Source organism: Sapajus apella, unplaced genomic scaffold (assembly GCF_009761245.1).
Source record: "Sapajus apella isolate SASKATOON/1434 unplaced genomic scaffold, GSC_monkey_1.0 scaffold71, whole genome shotgun sequence".
Taxonomy (NCBI): domain Eukaryota; kingdom Metazoa; phylum Chordata; class Mammalia; order Primates; family Cebidae; genus Sapajus; species Sapajus apella.
The window spans coordinates 920438-939686 of NW_022437011.1; the positions used below are offsets into that span (position 1 = coordinate 920438).

General features: G+C 39.7%; 1 protein-coding gene across 4 annotated transcripts in view; it reads left to right on the plus strand.

Annotated features, from left to right (window-relative positions):
* The first annotated feature begins 4277 nt into the window (after nt 1-4277).
* The window catches only part of DCTN4 (dynactin subunit 4), a 43259-nt gene continuing 28287 nt past the window's right edge, over nt 4278-19249 (plus strand). For 2 of the 4 annotated variants that reach the window (XM_032250178.1, XM_032250179.1), the window contains exons 1-4: nt 4278-4523; nt 7599-7669; nt 10937-11115; nt 16776-16819. In XM_032250178.1, coding sequence (XP_032106069.1) covers nt 4389-4523; nt 7599-7669; nt 10937-11115; nt 16776-16819 — 429 coding nt within the window. In that variant the 5' untranslated portion in view covers nt 4278-4388. The remainder of the gene's footprint in view (nt 4524-7598; nt 7670-10936; nt 11116-16775; nt 16820-19249) is intronic. The other 2 variants (XM_032250181.1, XM_032250180.1) reach the window with 2 other exon arrangements.

Genomic DNA, 19249 nt, shown 5'->3' on the forward strand with positions numbered 1-19249 from the left:
GTATATGGGAAAAAATGATCTCTGTTAAAAAAAAAAAAAATCATAGATCGAACATGGTCAGGCACAATGGCTCACAGCTATAATCCCAACACTTTGGGATGCCAAATTTGCAGAGAATTGCTGGAGCCCAGGAGTTAAAGACCAGCCTGGGCAACATAGCAAGACCCCTATCTCTACAAAAAAATTAAAAATAAGCTAAGCACGGTGGCATGTGCCTGTAGTCCTAGCTACTTAGGAGGCTGAGGTGGAAGATCATTTGAGCCTCAGGTTGCAGTAAACTCTAATAGCCACTGCACTCCAGCCTGGGCAACAGAGCAAGACCCTGTCTCTAAAAAGAGAAAAAAAAGTTCAAAGTTCAGTTCCATTCAAAAACAAAAATGATTCAAAATATTTCCCAGCATGAAAACAGGCCAGCAGCTTTTTGCCATGTTTACACTTGGGAAATAAGCTTTAGCCCTGCCACCACCACATTCCCTGGGCAGAGCCCCCGCAGGGACTAGCATGGATGTTGATGCAACAAGGGCTTCCTTTTTCTTCCCCCTCTGTTCACTTACTATGACTTTTAGATTGGCCTGCAGATAGATTCAACACAGGAAAACCTGTCATTAATATAGTTTTCAAGTAGCAAACCACAAGTGAGGAAGGTAGCTATGGCAGGTGGCCAGCATTGGTGAGAGCAGTTCTCCAGGATTCCTAAGCTGTAGAAAACCGTGAGTCTTTGAGGTCAGAGCCCAGATTCAGTTCCCTTCACAAGACCTCATTTGACCAAAGTCTGACTAACTCCCAGGTTTTTCCATTATTATTATGGATTTACTCTGAAGGGCTCTTTATAAAAATGAAAACCAGTTTTGGTTTTTCATACTTGGGATATTTAGGAACCATTTCTTCCATGTGCTTAGTACTTCTAAGCTCACAAAGTGCTTTCACAGCCTGGATGATTTTTTATTTTCACCAAGCCAGGGATTATTCTTCTCATTCTATGTGTCTTGAAACAAGACTCAGAGGTGTAAGTGGCTTTTTCAAGATCACATAGCTAGAAAGTGCCAAAACTATCCACTCAAATTTGATAATATTCCAGGTAGGCAATACAGTGGGAAATGGATATCTCATACACTTATGGTGAGAGTGTAAATTGGTCTGGCATTTCACAAGGGCTCATTGCCAGTGTTTATTAAATATGGTTACCCTTTGATTTGCCAGTTTAACTTTAGGGTCTCTGTATGAGCGTGAGCTCCCCCTAGAAAGCAGAGCTCAAAATGAGAGCTTGTAGGCAGCAAGCCAGCATTGAGAAGTGGATGAGAGTGAGTCCAGGGCTAGGAAGAGCGAAAAGCAACACAAGGCTGCATTATCAAGCTGATCACCATTGTGCGTAACTAGGACTCAATCCTGCCAGAACCCTTTAAGGAACCACGGGGAATGGGCCTGAGAGAAGGAAGAGGGGAACATTTATTTACAGGCTCACACTCTAGACTGGTAAAAAGTTACTCCATAGACTGTTAACTCTTCCACACTACCATGTTTGTGAGAGGAATACAAATAATGTATTCATGTATTAATTATATAGTTATTAATAAAAAGATTAGGGGAGAACCTGGGCCTGGGAACTGGAGTTGGCACTGGAACACAGATCTCCAAAGTCAAGTCTAATTTTCAGAGTCTGGCAGATAGGGTTCTGTGGAACTGGAGTTATAAAGAATAGAATCCAGTTCCCTTGGACGTAGAGAGAGAGACATGGCAAGAGAATGTTTCCGTTTTCTGCCACAAGGGACTCCATATTCTAGGCACTCTGGGCACAAAATATCTGATATCCTGCCAGGCAGCGTTATCAGTGGTCAAAAGGGATCAGAGATAAGGCCTACCATGCCCAGTTCCAAGGTCAAAGACAGAAAAGTAAACAAGTGATTATCAAAAAGCAGTGCTTTTCTTTTTTTTTTTTTTTTTGAGACGGAGTTTCACTCTTGTTACCCAGGCTGGAGTGCAATGGCGTGATCTCGGCTCACCGCAACCTCCGTCTCCTGGGTTCAGGCAATTCTCCTGCCTCAACCTCCTGAGTAGCTGGGATTACAGGCACGCGCCACCATGCCCAGCTAATGTTTTGTATTTTTAGTAGAGACGGGGTTTCACCATGTTGACCAGGATGGTCTCGATCTCTTGACCTCGTGATCCACCCGCCTCGGCCTTCCAAAGTGCTGGGATTACAGGCTTGAGCCACCGCACCCAGCCAGCAGTGCTTTTCTAATTTAGTATGCATGAGATTCACCTGGGAGCTTGTTAGAAGTTTAGATTCTTGGACCCCAACCCAGACTTTCCAATTTGGGTCTTGGGCAGAGCCTTGAATCTACATTTATAAATCCCTTAAGTAATTCTTGTGGAGGTGACCCAGGACCACACTTGAGAAACACTGCCTTGGGGCCCAGATTCTGAGCCTTTGAGGACAGAAAGTATCTCATTTATTGCTAGTTCCCTGCCCAGTACCTGACATGTAGCAGGGACAAGATAATTGGTCACTGAATTATTCAAAATCAGTGCTCTAAAAAGTGTCTGTTTTATGTGGAGTCAGCGCAAGTCTGCAGCCTTTCTGTACCTGCAGGCTCTGGGACTTCATTTTAACAGCATAGCCCAGAAAAGGGAATTTAAACTCCACGGAGACTAGTTTATAAACTAGAAAGCCAATGAATTCATTAACATAAAGAAATAACTGCAAATCAGTTGGCTAGTAATATATTTTCTCCTAGGAGCAGAAGCCACCTATGAATTTCAGTTAGTGCCAGACTATTGCTTGATGAACAAGAAAAGAGTTTTAGGCGCCATTGGTAAAGCATGACATAAATTGTGAGATTAGCACTGTATAAGTTGAACAGGTCTATATAAATGTAACATTATTATTAACGTCATCATATTAGAAAATATGCTGGAGGCAGTATACATAGGGGTTATGCCTGCAAGCACTGGAGTCAGACAGAACAACATTCTACCTTTATCTATGAAGCCTGATAGAGGAGTCACCGCACTTCCCTGAGCCTAAGTTTCCTGCTCTGTAAAATAGAAATAATATTGCCACATGCCTTTTGGAGTTGTAAGAATTAAATTAGACAATGTATGTAAAGTTTTGACACAGTGTGCTGCACTTAAGTGCTCAATAAATGTTTGTTAATAGTATTCAGTTCCTTATCTTCTCAGTCACCAATTCTAACGTCAGACAGGTAATAATACAACACTACTACAATTATAAAAACATAGACCAGGTGGCAGGCAACAGGAGCTCCAGTTTCTGCTAGGCAGTTCTAGACGGTCTTTTTACATACTGCAGAGTCCTAATTAGAAGGGAGTCAGGCTAGTGGGACCAAGGGAAAGCAAAAAGAGCAGATGCACTATAAGTCTGCCTTTCTTCATGGTGCAGGACACATAGCCCTCCTGTGCAAATAATTCACAATCTTCCTGCACCCAGCTATCACGAGACACCTGCAAGTTAGCTCCCTGCAACCTTGGAGTTATCAGTACTGCACAGCACCCTGCAGCCCAAGAACAGTCCTATAAAATCTCCACCAAGCCTTTGTTTCCTTGAAATCAGCTCCTCTCTGGGTGGTCTGCCCATTGCAACCTTTCAACGTAATTTCATTCCTTCTCAAATAAATCTGCATTTCTTTACCTAAAACTATTAATAAATTCTTTTATCACCCACGTAATACCAGTCTCACATAGCAGCTGCTCACCCAAGACACAGACCTAAGCCTTAGTTTACACATTAGAAAAATGTAGACGCCTACCAACATTGTTCATTGATGTCATTCCCTCCTCTCATACTTATTGGAGGTCCACAATATAGGCTTAGACCTAATGTTAACGATGTACTCAAAACCTGCGTAGAGGAACTCACAGCCTAAAGTTTCAAATGAGATAATGTACGTGAAAGTTCCATAAAGGCCATTGGGAAGACTCAGAAGACAGTTGCTGGTGTGACTCTTGTCTTTCAGTCCCCACGGAGCCCTGTCCCTTTGAGAACTTCATTTGTCTCCTGGATGCTCGCCTAGAAAGTGCGGCAGGGGAGGCCGTCGTAAATAACACAAAAGAGCAGCTTTTCATTCTGGGAAAAAAGAACAAAAGGAGCTCACTGAACCTGTATGCATTTAATCTGCCGAGTCCAGACCAAATGACAGAAAGGGCAGTGGACGCTCAAGGAAGCGCTGGGGGGCGGGCCCAGGGTTGGGGAGAAAACTGGGATCCCAGCTGCGCACGCGCGCTCTGATTTTAGACAGGCTCGAGCCCGACGATGTGGGAAGCCTAACGTCAAAGTTTACGTAGGAAGACGTAGGGAAGGCGACAAGGAAGACGCTGGGCTTCGGGTCACGTGATGCGGCGGGTGGGTCGTCGGCTCCTCCCTCCCCAAGATGGCGTCCTTGCTGCAGTCGGATCGGGTTCTCTATCTAGTCCAGGGAGAAAAGAAGGTTCGGGCCCCGCTCTCGCAGCTCTACTTCTGCCGCTATTGTAGCGAGCTGCGGTCGCTGGAATGTGTGTCTCACGAGGTAACGGAGTCGTCCCATAGAGAGTGGGGGTGGGGGGCGCGGCGTTCATCCTAGTCACTGCCACCGGCGGGCTGGAGCTATTTTCCTTCCTCACTGATTGGCTATGTCTTCCGTCACTCGGCTTTGCCTGAGGTTTAATTTGCTTGTAATTTGTCACTTGGAAAGGAGGAGCAGCTTCGGGTGGGGCTGAGCGGATCTTCTGGTTCTAGAGCGGCCTCTGATTGGACAAACTTGATTTAGGGACCGTGCCTGTCTCCGATGGGGCTTATTAATTGGGTGGACTACGGAGAAAGGTCTGGGAGTGCTTAAGTTCAGGCCACTTGAGGGGCAAAAAAGCTCCTTTCCACGATTGATTTCGAGGATGGAGGAGGGCGCAGGCATTCTCATTCATGGCCCTCCCATCCTGGAAGTTCTGCTCCTCTTTTGTCCAGAAACTGGGCCGTCATCGGACTGCCTTGTCCTGTACCTGACTCAGGCCAAGGCCTGCAGCCGGGAAGTGGCTGGGGCGGAGTGAGTTATGTGAAAAGCGCTCAGAATACAGCATGTCATGTAAGAAGCTGAAAGTGTAGTTCATGGATCTGGAGAATGGTGCTGTTCTTCACTAGCACAAGTGGGCGTTCGAAGTTGGATTGCTCAAAAAGAAGACCCCGGCCAGTTAAAAAGTCACCAAATAACAAAAACCCAAAACTAATGCAGTGCTTGGCACATCTTGTTTATTCAGTAAGCTTTAAGGATTAAAAGGCTAGTAAGACATAAAATGTACTGTTTAATAAGCCGTAATCTAGTAAAGAAAAAGCTAGTGGTAATAATAGTTGCTGCTTATTCAATACTTGCTATATACCATGTGCTTGATGTAATCTTCTCTCCAAACCAATAAAGTGGATACCTTTTTAAAAAAAATTTTTTTACAGGTAAAGAAACATACAAAGTGTTTGCAGTAAATCACGCTGCCAGTAATTTGGGGGTGGGAGGGAGTACTTGGATTTGAATCTAAACAGCCTGACTCAGAGTTTTTTTTTTTACTCAGGATCCCAGGACTGTTAAATTGCATATGAAAATCACATACTATAAGCCATTTTATGTATTATTAATTATTTTATTGAAGATACTTTTCGTAATAGGAATAGTCAAGAAAAGCAAATAATACAAGAAAAATCATATATATTAAAAATATGACATTCATTTTTCTTCTCATCTCCATTAGCACTTATGTGTATTTCCTTGATGATTCCCTATTCCAGCTCCACCTCCAGAATTTATTGGATCATATTATTCTATGGTGAATAGAGTGCTCAGTCCCCATGATCTGTTTCTAAGGCTCTCTTCAATTAGGACATCCAGTCTGTGATAGCATCTTTTACAGCCTGATGTGTACCTGTGATGTGGAGGCCATTAGAGTTTAGGGAAAGATGAGGTTCTGAGGGCTCAGGCAGGCCATGAAGTTCTAACGAAGAACCTGGGTCTGGAGCTGCACATGAACAGACAAACACAATTTAGAAAGGGGGCAAAAAAGAATGACTTGTATTTTGCCTTGTTTGATGAATCAGTGCAGATATTAGTTAGCAATACTGTATTTTATGTTCCTGGAGATTATTTGACCAAGAACTTTATTAATCTTTTCAAATTGGCCTGTTTATAGCAGATGATGAAAAAAGCCAGTTTCTATCATAGTATTTATGTTCCAGTGATTGTCTTTTCATTTGCAGTTGACTAGAGTTCTATAATTGTCAAATAAGACCTACATTAAAGAAAATAATTATTCTGACTTTTAAAAAATAAAATGACTTTAATTTTTAGACTCTAGTTTTTGAATTAAATACAGTAAGACTGTCCCGTTAATTTGTTTAAAAATCTCTGATTGGGCCAGATGTCGTGGCTTAACGCCTGTAATCCCAGCACTTTGAGAGGTCGAGGCTGGTGGATCATGAGGTCAAGAGATGAGACCATCCTGGCCAACATGGTGAACTCCATAGAATTCTATTATAATATAATGAGGAGATTAATAAAATAATCCAATTTGTAAAGTTGTGATCAAATATCCTTCTATCTAGCCTACCTTTATATGACTGTAGAAACGTGACCATACTTTAATTGTTAAAGGGAATGTTTTAAAGATTTCTCATTATTGAAGTAAGTTATAGAACTCTAGTCACCTATAAATGAAAAGACAATCACTGGAACATAAATACTGTGATAGAAACTGGCTTTTTTCATCATCTGCTATAAACAGGCCAATTTGAAAAGATTAATAAAGTTGTTGCTCAAATAATCTCCAGGAACATAAAATACAGTATTGCTAACTAATATCTGCACTGACTCATCAAAAAAGGCAAAATACAAGTCATTCCTTTTTGCCCCTTTTCCAAATTTGGCTTGTCCTTTTATTATCCTGTCTCTACTAAAAATACAAAAAATTAGCTGGCCATGGTGGTGTGCACCTGTAGTTCCAACTACTCAGGAGGCTGATGCAGGAGAATTGTTTGAATTCGGGACTCGGAAGTTGCGGTGAGCCAACATCAGGCCACTGCACTCCAGCCTGGCGACAGAATGAGATATTCCCGTTTCAAAAAAAAGAAAAAAAACTCATTGGTTGGCTATAGCTGACTATGTAAATATTAATTTATGCTTTTCTTCAGTGAACTTGTATTACTTCAATAGTGAGAAATCTTTTTAAAAATTTTCTTTAACAATTATAGTCAAGTTTTTATAGTCATATAAAGCTAGCCGAGATAGGAGGATATTTGATCGCAACTTTATAAATTAGATTATTAATCTCTTCATTAGATTATCGTAGAATTCTATGGAGTTCAGTTGGAAACTGTAGATTATTAAATAAACATCTTTTAACACATAAAATCCTGATGAGAGGGAATAGGAAAGATCAGAAAAATAAAAGGTTTTTTAAATCCAGAAGGCAAAAAAACAAAAACAGGTGCCTAAAGAATAAACCCTAAGCTGAAAACAGTCTGCCTTCTGCTACAGTATAACCTATTTTAAAATTCACTGTTTGACAAGACACATACACAAGTTAAGCTGAGTTTCTCCTCTTTTTTTTTTTTCCTTGTTTTTTCCTAGGTGGATTCCCATTATTGTCCCAGTTGCTTAGAAAATATGCCATCGGCTGAAGCCAAACTAAAAAAGAATAGGTAAGACCTGGATTGATTTTTTTTTTTTTTTCCTGTTTTCCTCGACTGTTTTCTAAAATATCTGGCTAAAAAGACACAGGGAATTACCTTTTCTAACCAGCTGTTTTTCATTTTTAAGCTTCACTATTGCCAAAGATGAAATGCCCTTTGATTTTTGAAATACATTTTCTACTTTAGAACAGTTTTATCCTTTAGAATTATTGTGAAGATAGTAGGGAAAGTTCCCGTCTACCTCACATCCAGTCTACCCTGTTGTTAACATTTTACATTAGTGTGGTATATTTGTTACAATTAATGATCCAATATTGATATATTATTATTAAATAAATTACATTTTATTCAGATTTCCTTAGTTTTTCCCTAGTCTCCTTGTTTTCCAGGATTCTTTTCAGGATATCACATTATATTTAGTAGTCATGTCTCCCTAGGCTCCTCTTGAGTGTGACAGTTTCTTAAAATTCCCTTGGTTTTGATGACCTCAAAAGTATTGTGTACTGGAGAGGTATTTTATAGAACGTCATTCCATTAGGATTTGCATCATGTTTTTTTCTCATCAGACCAGGGGAATGTATTTTAGGGAGGAGAACCACAGAGATAAAGTGCCATCTTTCATTATGTCATGTCAAGGGTAAATACCACGAATGTGACTTACCACTGTTGGTGTTAACCTTGATTATCTGGCGTGAGCTAGTGTTTGTCAGGTTTCTCCACGGTGAAGTTACTGCTTTTCCTTCTTTTTTGTGCTTTACTCTTTGGAAGGAAAATCACTGTCACAGACCATACTTAAAAGACTACAGAATTTTGTTCCCATGTCCTTGAGGACTATCTGCATAAATTATTTGTATTTGGAATTCTTTTGCATGGAAGATCTGTGTCTTCTCCCCCATTTATTTATTTTTTAAATCACTTACTTATAGGACAGTGGGATCATGAATATTTATTTTACACTTTGGATTATAATCCAATACTACTTTATTTATTTATTTATTTATTTTGCTCAAATTATTTCAGCTTTGGCTATTGGGAGCTCTTTCAGTTGACTCCTAAATCCCTTTGGCATACCCCCATCATTATGGGCAGGGGAGAGTTCTGTTCATTTTTACTTGATCATTTTCTTGCCAGTACTGCAAGATACTCCAGACTCATCTTGTGTGTCTATTGTGTGTGGCTGGGGGGTGGTGTGTGTTTGAGATAGGGTCTGACTTTGGTGCCTAGGCTGAAGTGCAGTGGTGCAGTCTCGGCTCACTGCAGCCTCAGCCTCCCAGGCTCAAGCAGTCCTTTTACCTCAGCCTCCTGAGTAGCTGAGACTACAGGCACATGCTACCACACCTGTCTAATTTTTGTACTTTTTGCAGAGACAGGGTTTTGCCATGTTGCCCACGCTGGTCTCAAACTCCTGGGCTCAAGCAGTTCACCCATCTTGGCTTCCCAAAGTGCTGGGATTACAAGCGTGAGCCGCTGTACCTGGCCTCATCTTGTTATATTCTTTGTCTCAGCCTTACAGTTGTTTCTCTAAGGAGCCTTGGTTCACTTTATTGGAGAATAGTCTTAGAAACCAACGTGTGGCTGCTAGGCATGCTCATTTCTCCTGCATGGTGTTTAGTTTTTAGCTTGAAGTGAGAGTCCTTTTACTATTAGTCATACCCCCTATACCCTGATGGATGTGAACCACTATTATTTGTCTTTCCTGCCCTGAGAAGTAACCCCTGATAACTGGATACTGTTTTGTATGCTTTCTACAAATTAATTTTTATCATTTAATCCTCAAAGCTTCCTTATAAGGTGAGTACTATTATTAACTTCTTTTGATAGTATCCACAGGCAGACTATAACAGATAATGCAAGTTATGTTATAGAACAGAACTTCAGGCCGGGTGTGGTGGCTCATGCCTGTAATCCCAGCACTTTGGGAGGCCAAGGTGGGCGGATCACCTGAGGTTAGGAGTTCAAGACCAGCCTGGCCAAGATGGTGAAACCTCATCTTAAAAAAAAACAAAAACAAAAACAAAAAAAACTCGAGGGCCGGGCGCGGTGCCTCATGCCTGGAATCCCAGCACTTTGGGAGGCCAAGGCGGGTGGATCACGAGGTCAAGAGATCGAGACTTTCCTGGTCAACATGGTGAAACCCCATCTCTACTAAAAATACAAAAAAAACTAATTGCCGGGCGCGGTGGCTCACACCGGTAATCCCAGCACTTTGGGAGGCCGAGGCAGGTGGGTCACGAAGTCAAGAGATCAAGACCATTCTGGTCAACATGGTGAAACCCCGTCTACTAAAAATACAAAAAAATTAGCTGGGCACGGTGGCGCGTGCCTGTAATCCCAGCTACTCAGTAGGCTGAGGGAGGAGAATTGCCTGAACCCAGGAGGCGGAGGTTGCAGTGAGCCGAGATCATGCCACTGCACTCCCGCCTGGGTGACAGAGTGAGACTCTGTCTCAAAAAAAAAAAAAAAAAAAAAGAGAACGGAACTTCAAGGCAAGTACAGGACCACAGGAGAAATCTTGATAATCTGTGGTGGTGAGAGAGTTAAAAGCAACAAGACATAGGGACCTCTTAAAGAAGAAGTTGGCTGAGCACTAGGAAGAGTAGCATTTAAGGAGAGAACAGAAAGCCCTGGAAAAGTACTGCTTCTCAACCATTCCAGTTCGATAGCATTGTTTGGTATGTGTTTCAGCTCTCTGGCACAGCAGTCAGTTATTTTCCAAATCCAGCTTCACAGCTTCTTGTGTTGTTGATTCTGAGTTTTCTATAGCACAATTGGTCTGTCCTTTCTAAAGGCATAAACTGTGACTTCAGAATTATTGTGAAGAATTATTTCTCTTTTCCTCAGAAATCTTTATGATCAATACAGACATAAAAAGAGTCTGGAATAGTAAACTCCATCTGTTAACAATGGTTCTGTCTGTGGAGTAGGACTGGGTTGGGCTCAAATTCTTACTTAGGCAATAATTGCATATTTTTAAAAAATAATGCTTATATAAAGCATTAATAGCAACTCAAGATTTTATTAATTTTTTTGCATATTTTCTAAAAATAATGCTTATATAAAGCTCATTTATAATGCTCATTATAAACATAATGAACATGTAGTACTTTTGAACTGTTAAAACAAAGTTGGTAAGAATGTTTTTTTTTTCTTAAGAGACACTTGTTTTTATATTTGTTCTCTCTTGAATTCCTAACACCTGGAACGATGTCTGGCACATAGTAAATGCTTGATAAATGTTTGTTAAATGAATGAATGGTTGTGTTTGTCATGTCACAGATGTGCCAATTGCTTTGACTGTCCTGGCTGCATGCACACCCTCTCTACCCGGGCCACAAGCATCTCCACACAGCTTCCAGATGACCCAGCCAAGACCACCATGAAAAAAGCCTATTACCTGGCATGTGGATTTTGTCGCTGGACGTCTAGAGATGTGGGCATGGCAGACAAATCTGTAGGTGAGTGAGGTGGACGTAAACATGAAATTTTGTGCAAATGACAGTGTTGTAATTGCTCATAGGTAATTATTTCTGTAACCTGATGGGGCAATAAGAGCTAAATTCAGAATATTTTGTCATTGACTCTTCTGTGTTCCCATATTTTCACATTTATAAACATTAGTGTTTTCTTGGTTTTGTTTTTGTTTTTTTTTTTTTGAGACAGAGTCTTGCCCTGTCACCCAGGCCAGAATACAGTGGCGTGATCTTGGCTCACTGCAACCTCTACCTCCCAGGTTCAGGCGATTCTCCTGCCTTAGCCTCTTGAGTAGCTGGGATTATAGGCATGTGACACCATGCCCGGCTAATTTTTGTATTTTTAGTAAAGACAGGGTTTCACTGTGTTGATTAGGCTGATCTCAAAATCCTGACCTCGTGATCCACCCGCCTCAGCGGTGGATAAATAAATAAAGTGCTAGGATTACAGACGTGAGCCACCACACCCTGCTGACCTTAGGGTTTTATCTGAGATTGGGTAAGATTTAGTTTTCTTAGAATTGATAAAATAGCTTTTATAAATCTGGTACTTTCTTGTGATCAGAATATTAATGCTCTTCATGAAAAGCGTTCATGTTAAAACACACAGATAAAATTAAAAGATATAAATGATAGACTAAGAAAAATAGGTATATAACAGGCTAAAGATGAATACTCAAAAATGAGGAACCCTTATAAGTCAATAAGAAAAAGACTTAGTAGTAAAACAGGCAACGGATATAAACAGCAGTTCTCATAGTAGAAATAAAAATGGTCAATAAATATGCAAAAAGATATATTCAGCTTCCCTAGTAATCATGTAAATGCATATTAAAAGTTCCATTTATTTGGCAGAACATTTTTAATCTGGTTGTGTTAAGCTGGAACATGGGAGAATAGTTTTCTCACATGCTACCATCCTGGACACTAATTTTAAAACATTTATCAAAATTTTAAATTGCTTATATTTTTCTACACTGTAATTTCAGGTCCAAGTGTCTGTCCTGGAGCATTCAAACATGTGCTCAAAAACTTTGACATATATATATAAAATGTTTATCAATGAAAGAGAAAAATTGTGCATGGTTGGATTTAAGGACCACCTAAGGCATTATATACCTACATCATTTGAGTGTTTGAGTGTTTTAGAATAGAGATTGCATTTAACTTTATCAGGAAACTTTCTTTTTACAAATTCTATATTTCATGGTTAACATCAGAAAGTGGAAATATTTTCTGTATAGTCAGTTCAAAATCTTGAGTTGCTTTTAAGTGATCCAAAGTTAAAAAAAATTAATAAAATCTTGAGTTGCTATTAATGCTTTATATAAGTAGCAGCATCACTAGCTCCCTATTTTTTTCATTCTAAAGTTTCATTGTTTTAATTTCCTAAAAATATTTTAAACTTGTAAAAATTCTCATTTCGGGATTTTCATAAAAAGTACAGATTATTGACTAATAAATGGGGAAGCTCATAACCAACATTTGACATAACTAAAACGAAGACAGACTGGCTAAAACCTTTCTATAGATTTACACAATTTGAAAGTAAAATGAATGAAGTTTTTTTAGATTCAACTATGTTCTTAAAAATTAATCCTCGATGCTATTGAGTTTGCTCTTTGGTTTAGAATGCTTTGAGCTGTTGATGGTTTTTCTTACTTTGTACATTGAGTTGATAAAATACATACTCTTTGTTTTTTTTTTTGAAAAATTAGAAGTTCTACAATATACTCATTTCTTTTTTTTTTTTTTTTAAATAAAGACGGGGTTTCACCATGTTGGTCAGGCTGGTCTTGAACTCCCAACCTCAGGTGATCCGCCCGCCTTGGCCTCCAAAGTGCTTGGATTATAGGCATGAGCCACCACGCTCAGCTCATACTCTTTTCAAAAACGGGAAGTTAAATAAGTATATCTTCGTTCCTTAAAAATGCTCATTGGTGAATAACTATTTACCGAAAGTGTGACTGAAAATAGAAAAATTCTATAACATCTTTTTAAATTGCCAGTAAATATTTGCGTGTATGTTTTAGTGTCAGTATAGGAGATAAGTTAGTTTATCAAAGAAAGTAAGTTAAATGTTAAAAGCAACCTCAGAGTGGCATAATGTAGGCCTCAGTGAATTAAAGTACTGTTTTTTCATGTTTGTATTTTGTGTCTTTTTATCAAGTAAAAGAAACAGCCCAGAAATCCAAGTAGATTTCTCAGCTTGTTACTCTGTGAATGTTTATGCTTTTTGGATTATGAGTCATGAAGACTGGAGAATTTATATTTCGTTACTATAAACTTGTGCTGGCTTCTAGAACTCTATCTCCTCTAGGGTATCTTGACAGTGATAATTGAATACCAGGAGCTCTTAAAGAGTACGCATAATTTCATTTCCTCCATGGTGTCATTGGCATCTCAGAAGCCCCAAAGCCACTTAAGTTAGAACCGTTTGTTTATTTATAAGTCCTTGTCTATAATGTAGAGAGAAAAACTCACAATGACATCATTTTGTATCCCAAATTGCTATTTAGAATAAATTAGCAGTTCTAAAGAAGCAATTAAAATAAAATATTCAGATGTTTAAAAATATCACAACTGAAACATTTCTTTCACATAATTATTTTTCATGATTGCCTTGAGGCAACTTCTAAAATATTAATATTATACTAAAATGTTATTTCTGCCGTTTCTTGCAAGAGGATGCAATGTCACCTTCAGCAAGGTAATTGAGTCCTTTTTGTTTTGAGAAAAGTGATTTTATATGAAATATGTATATTCATGTACTTATCACCCAATTTAAGAAATGACACATAGCCACAACAGTTTAAGCCCTTTCCCCTACTGTATCTGTCTTCCTGTCTGCCCACTAGAGATAATAATCACAATCCTGAATTCAGTGTTCATTAGCATCTGTGCATGTCTTTATATTTCTTCACATATGTATGTAGCTTCAAATAATATTTTTCACTGTTAAACAAATGGAAACATGCTGTATGTTCCTGCTACAACTTTACTCTGTCAGCATTATGTTTCTGATACACAGTTGATTCCTGTATGACTCACCACAGCTTACGTATTCCACCTTCTCTTAATGAACATTTATGTTGTTTTCATTTTCTTTGCTTTTGAAAAAACAGAGCTGCTGGAGTCAATCTTGTATGTGTTTCCCAAAGCACAAGGTTAAGGACTTTCTGTATAACTAAAAGTAAAATTGCCAGTCATAAGTTGTGTACATCCTTAGCGCTCCAAAATGGTTTGGCAGTCTTTGCTTCCAGTAGTAACATATGCATAAACTACCTGTTGCTCCAGTTCCTTGTCAGCTCTTACTCTTCTGGGACTCTAAAGTTTTTCCAGACGATGGTTGTGAAATGGTGTCTCATTATACTTTATTTTTTCCCTTTATTTGGTCAGCTTTATCAAGATATAATTTATATATAATAAAGTTCACTAATTTTAATGTAGGATTCTGTGATGTTTGGTAAATGTATAATCACATAGCCACCACCATAATCATGATATACAGCATTTCTATCTCCCTAGAGTTTCGTCATGCCCCTTTGCAGTCAGTTTCTTCTCCCCGCCCCCTGGCCCCTGACTAGACTGATAGGCTTTCTATCACTAGAATTTTGCCTTTTCTAGAAGTATATGTAATTGGAGTCTTATATTACATAGTCTTTTGTGTCTGTCTTCTTTTATTTAACATAATGCTGTTGAGGTTCACCCGTGTTTCTTCTTTATACTCTCCTTATTGTTGAGTAGTATTCTGTTGTGTGGACATACTTCATTTTATTTATTCATTCTCCACTTGATAGACATTTGGATTGTTTCCGGGCTTTGGCTTATATGAATAAAGGTGCTGTGAACATTTGCCTATAAGTCTTTGAATATATGTTTTCGTTTTTCTTGAGTAAGTACCAAGGAGTGAAATTATTAGGTCATAGGATAAGTGTATGTTTAATTTGGCTAGAAGCTGCCAAACTTTTTTTTTTTTTTAATGTATTTGTTTTTAAAGTAGAGATGGGGTTTCTTCACATTACCGAGGCTGGTCTTCAACTCCTGAACTCTAGTAATTCTGCCTCAACCTCCCAAAGCGCTGGGATTAAAGGCATGAGCCACTGCACCCGGCCAGTGCCAAACTGTTTTCCAAAGTGACAGAACAATTTTGGATCCTCACCAGCAAATTAGGAGAGTTCTAATCCCTTGACAACCCTTGATATTGTCAATCTTCCTCATTTTAGCCATTCTAACACACGTACAGCAGTGCAGTTTTAATTTGCATTTTCTCAGTATGTTTATTTACCATCCATATATCTTTGGTGAAATGTCTGTACAAATCTTTTCCCTACTTTTTAACTGAGTTTTTGTTGTTGTTGTTGGTTTGTTTTAATTTGCTTTTTTAAACTTAGTTGTAAGAGTTCTGTATTCTGTGTAGAAGTCCTTTGTTGAATATATGTTTTGCAAATATTTACTCCCGGTCTGTGGCTTGCCTTTTCCTTTTCTTAGCAGTGTCTATTGAAGAATTCAAGTTTATAATTTCAATGAAGTCTAATTTAACATTTTTAAAAATTTTAGGCCGGGCGCGGTGGCTCACGCCTGTAATCCCAGCACTTTGGGAGGCCAAGGCGGGTGGATCACGAGGTCAAGAGATCGAGACCATCCTGGTCAACATGGTGAAACCCCGTCTCTACTAAAACTGCAAAAAATTAGCTGGGCATGGTGGCACGTGCCTGTAATCCCAGCTACTCAGGAGGCTGAGGCAGGAGAATTGCCTGAACCCAGGAGGCGGAGGTTGCGGTGAGCCGAGATCGCGCCATTGCACTCCAGCCTGGGTAACAAGAGCGAAACTCTGTCTCAAAAAAAAAAAAAAAAAAAAAAATTTATAGTTTGTGCTTTTTGTGTCCTATTAAAGAAACTTTAGCCTAACCCAGTGTAACTAAGATACACCCATGTTTTCTTTTAGAAACGCCGTAGTTTTAGCACTTACATTTAAGTCTTGCTCATTTCAAGATAAATTTTATAAATGTTGTGAAGTAAGGATCCTTTCGTTTTTTGTCTTCTGTGGGGTTTTTTTTTTGGAGGCGGGTATGTGGATATTTCATTGTTGCAGCACCATTTGTTAAAAGTATTCATTATAGTTTTACTCTCAGTACTTTCAATTTTCTTTAATAAACTTTTCCTTTGTGATTTATGCTGTGTGTTTCTTACATAAGAAATTCTTCTCTAAGCCAAGGTCATAGAACATAGAAAATGCACAGTATTGCAGATAAGAGCAAAGTCTCTGGAGTCAGACTGAGTTTGAATCCTGGCTTTACCACTTACTGTCCATGTGACTTTGAGCAAGTTATTTAACATGTCTGAGCCTCAGTTTCCTCATATATGAAATGAGACTAATAGGAGTCCTTATCTCAGTGAGTTGTTATTAGAAAAAGAAAATGTAATACATTTCAAGTGCCTGGCACAGAGGCTGTGCATTAGTGGTGCCGGTGGTGGTGATCATTACCACCATTATTCTATGTTTTTTTGAAATTTTGTTCTGACCATTCTGGTCTGTATAACTTATGTTTTAAGTTTCATTTTATGGCCTATAGAAGACTTGTTTTATAAAAATAAAATTTTCAAATTGTGAAAGTCTTATTTAATATCCTTTTATTTTGTAGCTAGTGGCGGTTGGCAGGAACCTGAAAATCCTCACACCCAACGGGTAAGTAAAGGGTCATCAGAGAGAGGATAAAATCAGAAAAAATTGAGTAAAAGACATAAGATGTTACATTTTATCAGTGGGTATGACCTGTGTTTAGAAGTCCATGATATGTATTTTTGCATGTGTTGCACATAGAAAGTGCTCCTAATTGTAAGACATAGAAATACTATGTCACTTTTTTCCGGGTGACTTAAGATAATGGAGAATCCTAGGTGTAGCTTTAGTTCTGTATTTGATTTGTACCTCAGGAAAAGGAACCAAGTTTTTGTTTTTTCTTCACACACCCACCAGTAAGTTAAGGTTCCATTTGTTCTCAGATACTCTTAGAAATGTCATAAACGGCCAAGTGTGGCGGCTCATGCCTGTAGTCCCAGTAGTTTGGGAGGCTTTCCTTTGTCTTGACTTTAGATAACCTGATGACTGTACACCTAGGTGATGATCTTTTTACAATGAATTTCCCAGGTCTTCTTTGAGCTGCTTGTATTTGGATGTCTAGATCTCTAGCCAGGCCAGGGGAGTTTTCTCTGATCCTTTCCTCAAGTAAGCTTTCCAAACCTTTAGATTTCTCTTCTTCCTCAGGAACACCAATTATTCTTAGTTTTGGTCACTTAATATAATCGCAGACTTCTTGGAGGCTTTATTTTTTATATTGTTCTTTTTTCTTTGCGTTTGTCAGATTGGGTTAATTCAAAAGCCTTGTTTAAATATGTCTTTCATTTCAAAATTGTGATTATTATTTATGCTTCTGTTTCTCTGGAGATTTTTTTTTGTCCATAACCTGTATTTTTTTTTAATTTCCTTAAGTTGGTTTTCACCTTTCTCTGATGCCCTTTTGAGTAGCTTAATAATTGACCTTCTGAATTCTTTTTCTTCTAAATATTTTTCCTTCTAAACAATTCAGAGATTTCTTCAGGCCGGGCGTGGTGGCTCACACCTGTAATCCAAGCACTTTGGAGGCCAAGGCGGGCGGACCACCTTAGGTTGGGAGTTCAAGACCAGCCTGACCAACATAGTGAAACCCCGTCTTTAAAAAATAAATAAATAAATAAGAGATTTCTTCTTGGTTTGGATCCATTGCTGGTGAGCTAGCGTGATCTTTTAAGAACGCTGTTTTGTCATATTACCAGAATTGCTTTTTCTGGTTCCTTCTCATTTGGGTAGACTATGTCAGGAAAGATCTGGGACTTGAGGGCTACTGTTCAGATTCTCTTGTCCCACGGCATGGTTCCTCGAAGGTGCTCTTTCCCTTCCCCTAGGGATGCAGCTTCCTGAGAGCTGGGCTGCAGTTATTGTTATTGCTGCTCTGGGTCTAGCTACCCAGCACAGCTACCGGTCTCTGAGCTGGTACTGGGGAGTGTCTGCAAAGAGTCCTGTGATGCAATCTGTCTTCCGGTCTCTCAGTTGTGGATACCAGCACCTGCCTTGGTGGAGGCAGCAGGGGAGTGAGGTGGACTCTGTGAGGGTCCTTGGTTGTAGTTTAGTGTGCTAGTTTTCTTGAATGCTGGTTGTGCTAGCAGTGACTTTTCACGTGGACAGACTCAGGACCTCTGGTTCGCCAGGATGTTACAGGGTGGTGGAATTAGCTGTTGTTTTCTCCTTTTGGGGGGCAGGGTTCTTTTATGAGTTGCTGTAATGGCTTGAGTTCGTTGGCCTCCAGCCAGGACGTGGTGCTTTCAAGAAAGCAGCAGCTGCAGCAGTGTGGTGGGGACACAAGCTTGCCCTAAAATTGCCTGGATAAATATTTGAGTTTCTGAGGTGATCAGTGGGGCCATAGACACCCCAAGAGTTTAGTCTTTTGTCTTGGGCTACTAGGGCAGGAAGTGAAAGGTGGGGGCGTGTCTAAGCTCAGACTCTCCTTGGGCAGGGCTTGCTGTGGCCACCAACTGTGGCGGTTGTATGATTCTCAGGCCAATGGATTTATGTTCTTAGGGGGATTATGGCTGCCTCTGCTGTGTCATACAGGTGGCCAGGAAGTAGGGGAAATCCAGCAGTGACAGGCCTCACCCAGCTCTCATGCAGCCAGCAAGGCCAGTCTCACTCCCACCGTGCCCCATCTTGCCTCAGGCTATAAGTCTACCTGCTGAGAAAGCAAGCCAGCCTTTTGGGCTCCACCCCTTCCCTACTGCTTATATGCTCATATCTGTACTTCCCCTTCACACTGTCCCCATCTCAATTCTGCCTGGGAAAATTTGCTCTCGGTTCAAAATTATTACAAAATTCACCTGGAAGTTCCGTCTCCCTGTGGTCCTTCCTCAATTCTACTGGCAGCACTCCCCAAGGACCCCTGTAAGGTTAAAGTCAGAAATGGCTTCCCTGGGAACCAGGAGTGCCTGCAGGGCTCTTCTCTCTGTTGTTTCTTCTACATTTATGTTTCACTTGGCTCTGTAAATTTGTTTCAGCACTAGATAAGGTTAAACTTTTCTCCCATGA